The 11,162-nt window shown below is 40.7% G+C and overlaps 1 protein-coding gene across 1 annotated transcript in view; it reads right to left on the reverse strand.

The window, feature by feature from the left end:
• Positions 1–5,152, reverse strand: part of LOC147606650 (cytochrome b5-like) — a 50,489-nt gene extending 45,337 nt beyond the window's left edge. Inside the window, exon 1 of the mRNA XM_086792079.1 lies at positions 4,952–5,152. Within this exon, the coding sequence (XP_086648205.1) occupies positions 4,952–5,029 (78 nt within the window). The 5' untranslated portion in view covers positions 5,030–5,152. The remainder of the gene's footprint in view (positions 1–4,951) is intronic.
• Between the last annotated feature and the right edge of the window lie 6,010 nt (positions 5,153–11,162).

The following is an 11,162-nucleotide window of genomic DNA, read 5'->3' on the forward strand; positions in this document are numbered from 1 at the left end:
TATTAAGCGTGTGGGTGTCCAACGGAGTCTTTCCCACTTGACGGGATCGGTTTCACTTGCCAATGCATGGCTCCCGTCCATCTGCAATCCGCATCAAGCGCATGATCGGCTTCATCATAGCATTGATAGTATTGACTTCATCCCAAAATGTGAAGTCTTGTATGGTTCTTGCAACCTCTATGCCCGCTCTTGAGCGAGAAAGTGCCCATCCCATCCACTCATTGCATACAACCAACTGCTTCAAAGGCAATTGCACTTTGGATAACCTCTTCATCATGAGAAAGTTATAACCAAAGCATGTCTCTGAGTACTTCAAGAGATCCTTTTTGGCCGATCTCTTGCGGAATTCATTCAAAATAAACTGATGGTTTTGAATGAAGCTTATTATCTCCTTGCCTTTTTGAATGTGTGGATCAACCCATGGCAAGCTGCCAACATCCTTCAATAAGTTGCTCAAACAATGAGCAAAGCATGGACTGAATGTGATATGCGGATACCTGTCTTCAAGCTTAAGACCAGCTGCTCTATTTGTTGCCTCACCATCAGCTAAGAACTGAATAACATTCTCTGGTCCAACTTTTTCAATACCTTCGGCCCACTCTTCCACAAGCTGATCTGCAGTTTTTCCAGTCCCAGAAGCATCATGTGAGGAAATGAATTGCATTCTTCCTCGAGAATAAGCAACCATGCCATGAATGGACCTTTTTCGAGTGTCACTCCAACCATCTGCAATAAGTGACACACCATTCTTTGCCCAACTTTCATGCACAGACTCTAAAGCACATTCAATTGCAGCTTTCTCCTTTTGCAACAAGGTGGTGCGTATGGTCTCATATGAAGGAGGCTTGTATGTTGGGCCATACCGTGCAATCTCCTGGACCATTTCAATGAAATATGGAGACCTGGCAACATTGAATGCTACATGATCATGATAAAAGAACCTTGCAACAACTGCATCTACCCTCTCTTTCTTGCGGGGATCCCAAGCTGCTCCCAAGGTTTGCTGCTTGCCGGAACTTGCACCCATAGACTGCGAATCTTGGGAAAATGCAAAGCTCCCAAGTCCTCCATACTGTTGTCCATCTCCCAAGTGTACATCTTCCCCTTGTCTACTGAAGTAAGATGCATCAATTGCCGGTTTCTTTCGTGCACATGCTTTCTCCTCTTCACTTGGGTACTTTGCCAAAAGCTCTCTACGCATTTCAGGTGTTGTCCCTGGGCATTTGTTCACTTGTGCTTTTTCATTGTTCACATGGCATAGATGTGCTCTCACACGGTTTGCTCCTCCTGACTTCTCTTTGTTACATTGCTTGCATTTCCATCGTGTTGCACCTCCCTTAGATGAATACCTTTCTAGCCTTTCAACCTCGTCCCACCAAGTAGCATTCGAAGCCGATCGCTTTGAACCCGAGTAAGCCATGATGTCTGCAAATTCGGGCAAAAAGTTGAATAGGCTTTCAAAGTTAACCATTACAGAGAAATGAGTCCTTTTTTTTTCTTCTGTTTAATGGGGAGAGACTGTGCACTGTGCAGTGTGCAGTCCAGATTGTGATTCACCATAGGTAATTTTTAAAACACCAAAAGTTCAAAGTTCAAACAAAAAAAGAGAGAGAGAAGAAAGAGAAAAGCTTCTTGCTGCCTTGCCTTTTAGATGAATGTAGTCACTGTGTGTACAATGTACACTGTACACTGGAAGTCTGCACACTGCACAGTGCAAGGGCTGGGGGCCTGGCTGCCAGTGGCTGGGGCGACTGTACTATGTAGTACAGAATGTCAGAACAGCTGCCGTACGGGCAGGACAGTACGGGCAGTGGACTCGTGGAGTCGTGGACAGCAACGGCGACTACACTGGTACAGGCGTGAACTCCAAAAAGCGACGGGCGACGAAAGGCGTACGGGACCGGTGCGAATTTCCGAAAAGCGCCTGGCGCAAGGCTTACGGGCTTCAATTTTTTTAAAAAAAATCCACGTCATCAGCACGTTCCCACGTGGGGGAACGGCAGGCTCGCGTTCCCTCGCCCGTTCCATCTCCCGTTCGACCACCGTTCCCTGCCGTTCCACCTCTTTTCGACCACCTCAACGTTCCACCATTCGTTTCTAGCGTTCCACTGGTCCACGCGATGGGGGAACGCGTTCCACCGTTCCCAATGGGGGGAAACGGGGTTCCCCTGCTACTATGGTTCGGAGGCCTTTACTGGCCAACGGTCGAAAGGCCGTAACTCGGGCAAAGGGAAGGCTTCATCGGAGAAGTCTTCTGAGAAAAAGTCCGACGCTGACCGCAAGAAACTGAAGGCGGAGAGGACCTGTAATGATTGTGGCGAGAAAGGCCACTACTGGAGGCAGTGTCCCAAGCGGAAGACCGAGAAGGGTGAAGACGCCTCAGCAGCAATCATGAAGACTCCGGCTTTTGTGCACCTGGAGGTGATGGACACCGATGCTTCATTTTCTTCAGGCAGGGAGGAGATTGGAGGACTCTCCGCAACGGATACTCGGGAGTGGATTCTCGACAGTGGTGCTTCCAAGCACATGACTCCTTCCCGTTCCGGTTTACAGGATCTCTGCAGGCTTTCTGGTCATATTCTTACTGGGGATACGTCCACTATCCCAGTTCACAGTGAGGGCAGGATGGAGATAGTTCCCGATGGCAGAGGGGGAAAGCATTCCTCCTAGGTGTTGTATGTTCCGGCACTTGGTTTTCATCTGTTGTAAGTGCATCAGGTTTGCAAGACTGGCGTACGGGTGGAGTTTGATGAGCATTTTGTTGCTCTCCGGGACAAAGCAACAGGCCAAGTGGTTTGGGAAGGCGGAGTGGAGAATGGAGTTTACAGGCTTTCAGCACTCTCTCTCCCAAGTCCTCAGGTTTGTGATGAGTGGCAGTCTGGTAATGGCCACTTAAGTGTGGATACGCTTGCAGGCGCAGGCTTTCCGAGACCAGATGGTGGATAGCTTACCGGTAGATGGCAGCAGTTGGCAGGAACTTTCCAGTACTGATGTTGGTAGTTCTTGTGTTCGTCAGTCAGAGGAAGCTGAACAGGTCACTTATGCTCTGATGTCTCGTAGTATTCGGGACATAGAACTTCCAGTAGTTGAGAATGTTCTTTCCACGGGGACCTTTCGGAAAGCCAGGCAGGTGGCAGGTGCTTACTTGCAGAAGGAGGTAGTTTCTCCAGGCTTTGTGGTTCCGGATTCAGAGGGGGTGGTTGACAGGTTTCATCAGGTTTCCAGGACTTGTTTGTGCACTGTAACAGGTGTTGATCCTTGTGAGCAGTGTGATGTCTCTATGACTCAGAAGCTATATGGTTGAAGCCTAGCACTAAGGGAAGTAGCAAATAGAAAGAATTAGTACAGCAAATAAGTCTGGGAACAGGCTTATTTGTTGTACTAATGTTCGGTCTTGTAGCGCTGGGAACACGCTTCTCTCACCGCCGACAGGCTTAACAATGCAATGCTATTTTGAAATCAATCTCTCTCTTGGCCAGAAGAGTTCAATATTTTCTCTCTCTTTCTTACACGCAAGCCGACTGAAGTGATTAAAGCTCTCACACACAGGCGGAATGAAAGACATCTATATGCTCGCTGGCTAGACTGCACCACAAGTATCTCTCCTTTTCTTCTTTCAAAACTAAACTAGAGAGATACTCCATCATTTCTATTCTTGGCTTTTTCAAGGCTGTGCACAAAGAAGAGAAGAGGGCCAGCTTGTCAAAAAACTCTTTCTTTGTTCCCCATTGGGTAGTTTACTGCATACAAGGCTACATACAAAGTGTATCACTCTCTCAGCACATCCATTCCTACTCATATACTAAGGCTAAATACAGGGAGTGACAGTTAATTGTTAGCATAAATCTATCACATACACACAAATGGGTGGAGAACCAATCATAAAATTCAAATGTAGAATTTGCTAAAGGCTCTTCATCGAATACTTCACTTGATACAAGTACTTTGAAGGAGAATCCAAAAGGAAGGTATGTGTTAGAAAGTGATGTTGTACAAATGTTTCAACTTCAGTTTGAAGACTAGATGAGCAAGGCTCTCTAGGAGTATCTGGCATAGTATGAGACTAGGAGAGCTTGTGAGATCCACATAGCTGACTACGTGAGACTGGGCTTCTCCTGCGAGATCCACACTACACCAGCTAGAAACACTCCTTGTCTTAAGAGTTGGGTGGAGGAACTTGTTTTATTTCGTTTTCATCTTTGATACTTGGAAATCCGGTGCAAGAGCACCCTCTACATGTATTTGTAAATACTTCCTGTAATAAAGTTTTATTTATAGGGGGGGGAGGTGGCCCGTTCCGGACCCATTGTGTTGTCAACTTCTCCAAATCTTTTATACCCATTAAGTTGAGTGTGGGTGAGTGTGGTTGTAATTGGTAAAGCTATCTGTACTTAGTGTCTTTAATGTGAGGTTTAATATTCCTAGAAATTTGGATTGTACTGCCCACCTCGGTTTCATCAGGGAAAAAGTTCCTTGTGCTGGGGACCACACATGGCTTAGCCATCTTCAACGGGATGTCCCGTTGGCCTTCTTCCGGAGCTCACATGCTTCCCACATGGTGGAGGCTTGAGTACAGTGGATTACCTGATGGGATCTCCGGCTTTAGCCACATCCATACATATCGTCACCATTCTGACCCGCCCCCTTGGAGCTGACCATGCATATCTCTCCTTCAGCCTCAGCTTTTCGTCTCAACAAGATTGGCAAGGGCTTTTGCCGGCAATGCCCAGTTTTCACAACTATGTGTGCGGACCAAGATTTCCTCATTGGTACATTTATGGCTATGCATACAGGGCCCTGGCCAAGGGCTTTGGCAGCCATGCATGCATGAGAGGTGTTTTGGTTCATATCTGCGTTTTTTAAAGGGTTTTCGTGCAGTTTAATTACAGATACCTGTTCGTGCTGGGTGAGCACAGTGGAAAAAAGGAGGTGATGACAAAAGAGAGCTAACCTTGCCCTCGATGATGAGCCAGCAGTCCTGGGAGATTCTGTGCTCTGAGACCTGCTCCAGCGTATAGACCTTCAACATGGCTGGATCGCGCAGAAACCCTAAGTCTCAGAGTTGCATCAAATACACTCTGTCGCACTGTATATATACGAAAAAATCCGTCTTTAGTGTATTTCTCAAAGGCTAGCATAGATTTGATTGGGTAAGCCAGGCTTTTTTCAAGGTTTAAAAAATAGCCCACTTTGCAATTCCATTAAATATATTCGAAGAGTTTTTCCAGTTTTTGTATGGAATGATTAATGGTTGAAAAAGTAGATGACTCTTTTTATTTGCATGCATTCACCCATGTCCTTTCTATTTAAGGTCTCACAATTCTCTATAAAAGGTTTAAAGAGCCCATCTCAAGACTCTCTCCCAGAGGGACCCCTTGGGCATGGGATCAATAGTGGAAGGCTGAGCGGGGCCAATGAGGGCCATCTGATCTTAGCTAGAGGACGTTGGATTGTCGGGGGGGGGGGGGGGGGGGGGATAAGCTTAAGGCCTAATGGCCGACTGTCCAGAGCATGAACACGGGCAGGTGTAATTATAGCGTTTTGTGTTAGGTCGGCCCGGCTTCGAATCTCGCCTGGGCACCTATCGCCCCGACAGGTGACTATTGGTGTCTGAGTTTACAAAAAGGCGCTAGAGATTGGACGGCCCCCATTGTCGCCCGCCCACTGACCGGCCTTCCTGCCGTTGATCCCATGCCTAAGGAGTCTTTATAACCCCGTGGGAGATAGTGCTGAGGAAGGGCTCATTCTCTACGAGTACAATACAGAGAGTAGGAGGAGGGGGGCTCATATACTAAGGTTGTATTAATTAAATGCCATGTGGCATTTAATTAATACAACTATATGATAATTTGAGTGATTAGAATATTACAATAATCAAATCTAAATTGTTCCTTTGGTATGTGCAAAAGGGTGACTATTGTACATGTGGTTGGATAGCATACTAATATAAATCTCTCTCTCTCTCTCTCTCTCTCTCTCTCTCTCTCTCTCTCTCTCTCTCTCTCTCTCTCTCTCTCTCTCTCTCTTAAAAAAAAGAATATTATGATAATTAATTAATGCAACTATATGATAATTTGAGTGAATAGAATATCACAACAACAATCGGTCTTGATTATAAGGATTCCAAATTGAAATGCCTTTAAAATAAGGTTGGGTGTACATTATAGACTTTGGAAGTTAATTTGATTATATAATTATATAAATAAAATAAAATATAAACGTTAAGGTGTTCATTGTTAATCTAGACTTTTAAACATTAATCTAAACTCTACAGTTTAGACTTTAGAGTCTAAATTGTGTGACGTTAATAATATTCTATTATTAGTAACTCCATAGTTGGCATAGAGTTACTAATATATTTTTAAAAACCTTATCTCCTAGCGCAATACAGCCAAAAGAGCCTGCCATGGAGGACAAAGGATTCCAAATTCGTGCTCAACAAATTGTGCCTTGGAGGCTGGAGGAGGGTAGTTGGCCATATTAGTAACTCCATAGTTGGCATAGAGTTACTAATATATTTTTAAAAACCTTATCTCCTAGCGCAATACAGCCAAAAGAGCCTGCCATGGAGGACAAAGGATTCCAAATTCGTGCTCAACAAATTGTGCCTTGGAGGCTGGAGGAGGGTAGTTGGCCATAGCCAAGCAAAAGAAAGGAATAATGATGATCATGATGTAGGCATGCTTGCCATGTTTATTGAAACCCTACTTGAAATTTGGATTTGCAATCATTTAGATAGGAAAAAGAGTATGGTGGCATATAAGGCGCTAATTAGTTGCTGGGGTGTGTGTGTTTGAAAGAATGTATTTGTCACATTTTGCATGTGTCCGATTTTATTTGTTTGTAATAATTTTGCTATTGTTTTCTTCAATGCTAGTCTAGAATATGCACATTATATGCTCTCCAATAGTATACTTAAAAGAGGATTTTTTTTTGTATCGACAAGAAAGATGTCTTTTATTCAATCAACTTTATTTGGGATGTGTGGATTTACGAGAAAGGACACACGTGAGTCTCCAAAGAAAAGGAAGAGAAGTTCCAAGCATGTTTCAAGAGTGGTTCAAAATGTAGCAATAGAAGTAGAGAATGAGAGCCTTAAGGAGCAAGATGATGCCACTAGTGCTAAAGAAGCTACTTGTCACCAAAGAGCATGAGTAGAGGAACGTATCTTGGACTACGGTTTTTGATTGGGCTTACTTGACAAGGATGTAGCCAAAATCTTTTGTACTTTCTGTAAGCAAGATAAAAAGTGAAAAAGTGAATTTGGAAAATTTGGTTCAAGTAATATCCAACAGAGTGCCCTTACAAATCATGCAAAGAGTAAAGCCCATAAGTAGGCTCTTACTTTTATGGAAAACAAAAGGTGGTAATAAATGATACTTTGGCAAAGAATAAAGACAAAATTGACATTGCTATTTTGAATCTATTTGCACCTACTTATCATGTGGCTAAAGAAGATCTTACCTCTAGTAAGTAATAAGTATGTTTCAGTCTTAGAGCTACTCTCATTTTGTGAGTGCCCTTACCTAAACGTATGCCATAATGAGAAAGCTTGTCCTATGTTTGTCTAGTATATTAGCGAATCACTAATGAAAGTGCATATTAGTAAGATAAAGAATTCTCCCTATTTTAGTCTTCTTATGGATGAATTTACTGACATTGGAGTTTCCCAATATCTGATTGGATCCTGTCACCATTTTTCTAGGGCTTTAGAAATTGAGAGTGGAATGTCTTCATCACTCTCTGATGTGAAAAAACAGTTCTTATTCCGAATTGGACTTGATATCAAAGATGGTTTGAGATGGAGCTTCCACTATGATAGATTTTGTCAATGAGGATTATCAACACTACCAAGGATTATCAACACTACCAAGAAATGATAATCCTTTTATGACGACTATTCATTATGCTACACATAGGACAAGCCTTTGTGTTTCATATACAATAAAGTAATCAACTATTGCATAGCATATAGATAAAGTCATGAATTCAATTACTTCTTTATTCTCAAAGAGTGTAAAAAGGACTAGCATGTTGCAAAAGAGTTTGGCTGTGCAACTCCTCATATGAGCCGAATACCTAAAGTTTGATGGCCAAGTAGCCATCATGTAGTCCATAAGTTATGTGAAACATATTTATTAGTAGTTATGACCAAAGTGAAAATGCAACTGTCTTTGATAAGATATCTAGTTTTCAGTTTATTTATAATTTACATTTTATGTCTACTATTTAAGAGAGACCCGCAACCTTGAGTAAAGTGTTTCAAAGCTCTTTGTAGATATTTCACCTGTTTGCAGGATTCATTGAGGTGGAAATACAAGTAATAAAGATGTACTTCATTGAGGATCCTGTGGTTAACATTAATGCATCAACACATGATGCCATGGGATATCCAATAATCTCAAGCTTTAGGCCACAAGCATAATTGCAACGATGTAATATGTATAGAAGCTTTGGAAACATTGAGATTGAGACTTTGGCATCGTGATATGAAGAGAATAAGGTTTTCAAAAGTGGTGAAGAGTTTGCAGCAATGCCATTTAAAAACATAAAGCAAAGAAAGAATATTAATTTTTCAAACTACAGGCTCCACATGAGTGGAAGGGACGAAGTTTAAAGGACACTTGGGGTGCCATCGAAAGAAATGACACAATGACAGAGAAACATCCCATGTTATTAGGTTTAGCAGGCATTTCCTTACTACAATGTTGTAGTACCACAGTTTGTGAAAGGGGATTTAGTACTCAAAATCTCATAAAGAATAAATTGAGAAATTGTTTATGTACAAAGAATGTTGATGCACTAATGATAATATCTATTGAAGGGCCAAATTTGAATGAATTTGACTTTTTTGAGGCAATACCGTTATGGAAAAAAGGTACAAAAACCAATTGGCACATTTATGGAGAGAGTGCAAGGTAAAGTAATCATTTTATTGAGTAGTTATGTACGTATTATTTCATATGTTTTTGGCTTTTGAAAGGCTCTTATTATTTTCTCTTATTGTAGGATACATGAAAACATTGGATGATCCATGTTTTTGTAAGTATTATAAGTTTTTTAAAGCAAATGGTACTCTATCTCTATCATTCTTATGCATGTGTGGTTATTGTACAAGTCATGTATCCTGCTTGCTAGACATGTACAATAGTGCTATGTGTACATCATTGGCAAGTAGGTATAAGATCTAGTGTTGTGGGAGGTTGACATAAACCCAAATTAGTGATTGCAATAATATAAAAATATTGATAACAAATAGAAGAAAGGAATACTTAAGACATGATATTGGGTTCAATTTGCCCCCACACAAGAGTGAGCCCACGCTTCCTCTTAGTGTACTTAAATATATTTCAGCTCAAAATAGTGTTGTTTATAAATATGTTGACTTCTTCAAAAATAGCTTGCCTTAAAAATAGCTTTCTTGAGCGTGCAAGCTAGACTTCTTTAAAAATAGATGTGAGCCATGAACCATATAAAAGTGTTCATATCTTGAAAAATCAAATATGCACAAGGGAGCTTTCACATGTCCCAAATAATATATACATTGCTAGTAAATATGAATGGTGCCCAAGATAAATTAATGGCGCTTGTGGTTACAAAATCGAATGTTATTTATCGACATTCAAAATTGGTCATCTCAAGATATTTCTGATCAACACCAGCTCGCCCCCATTATCCGGTCCAATGATCTACACTTGCATATCAACTAAACCAATCAATCAATAAATTAATTGATTAAAAATATAAACAACCATTTGAAACTTCATATCATTAAGATGATGCAACCAATACTCCCATGCATGTATGGATTCACCCGGGTACTTGTAAAGTAAGCTACGAGCACCTGGATTTAGAAAGGCATCCCAATCTAGCCTCGTCTAGGAGAATTCATAAAAGTGAGAAACGTGATAATATTATATTCTATGGATTAACTCCAATCCGTAAATATAATAGAAAAAGCAAGAATATATATATTTCATGAATTAACTTTTTATAACATGCCTTGGGGGTGTAAAATGCAATCAAGGATGGGATAGATAGTGAGGGCATGATCAGGTAGCCATTGAGAATCTTTGATGGGGTGCCCTTCATACTTGACTAAATATTGATGGTAAACATTACCTTTTCGTGTGGTTGTTTGCTCATGGTCCAAAATAATTTCTAGTTCTATGATTTTAGAATCTTTGGCTAATGTTGGAGGGTCATCATATATTGGATAGGCATGAAGAGGGCCTTTAAATGGTTTTAGTAGTAGACTAATGTGAAAAGGGTTATGAATATACCAATGTGATGGAATATTGAGACGATAAGCATTGTCATTGATTTTTGTTAGAATCCTAAATGGGCCATAAATGTAGGGGCTAATTTAATTGTTGCGAGGTGTCTCTCTACACTTTTGAGTCTTCTTTTTTCGACATGAAGCCACACATGATCACCTTGTTTGAAAGCAATTGGCTTATTTGCTTGACTAGTATTTTTTATTTGGGATTTAGCTATAGCTTCATGTACTTGTTGTAATACATGGGTATGACCTCTAGTGAAATCCTCAATTAGCAAGGCCGGTTATGAAAGTCGAGAAGTAAGTGTCGATAATTTCTTATCATATACAACTTTAAAAGGAGATTTTCCTATAGCTGAGTGTGGTGTATTGTTGTAAAAAAATTATATTAAATAAAGCTATTGGTCCCAATTAGTTGGTGTGGAGATTGTGTAACACCTTAATGAATCTAAGATGGTACTATTAGTTGCTTCGGTCTGGCCCCATTGCTTTCAAGATAGAAAGAAAATGTGAAATCAATTTTAGATCCTAAATTTAAAAATAAAGCAATCAAAAAATGAATACAAAACCTAGAGTCACAATCAGATATAATAACTTTAGGTAGATCGAAGACATGTTTAATGAAAAGATGTGCAACTTGTGAAGCAGTCAATGCCTTTTTGCATACAATGAAATATGCTTGCTTACTAAATCTATCAACAATAATCCAAAGCATATCATTTTGTGTAGAAGTAACAGGTAAACCAGTAATGAAATCCATATATATTTCTTCCCAAGGACCTTCAGAAATAGGAAAAAAGCCATGATGTCACTTTACTCATTGGGACAAATAAGACATTCAGAAACAAAGTTGAAAACATCATTCTTTATGTTAGGCCAATAA

The sequence above is a fragment of the Cibotium barometz genome, chromosome 57, assembly GCF_041138505.1.
Source record: "Cibotium barometz isolate CiBa-2024 chromosome 57, ASM4113850v1, whole genome shotgun sequence".
NCBI classification, from domain to species: Eukaryota; Viridiplantae; Streptophyta; class Polypodiopsida; order Cyatheales; family Cibotiaceae; genus Cibotium; species Cibotium barometz.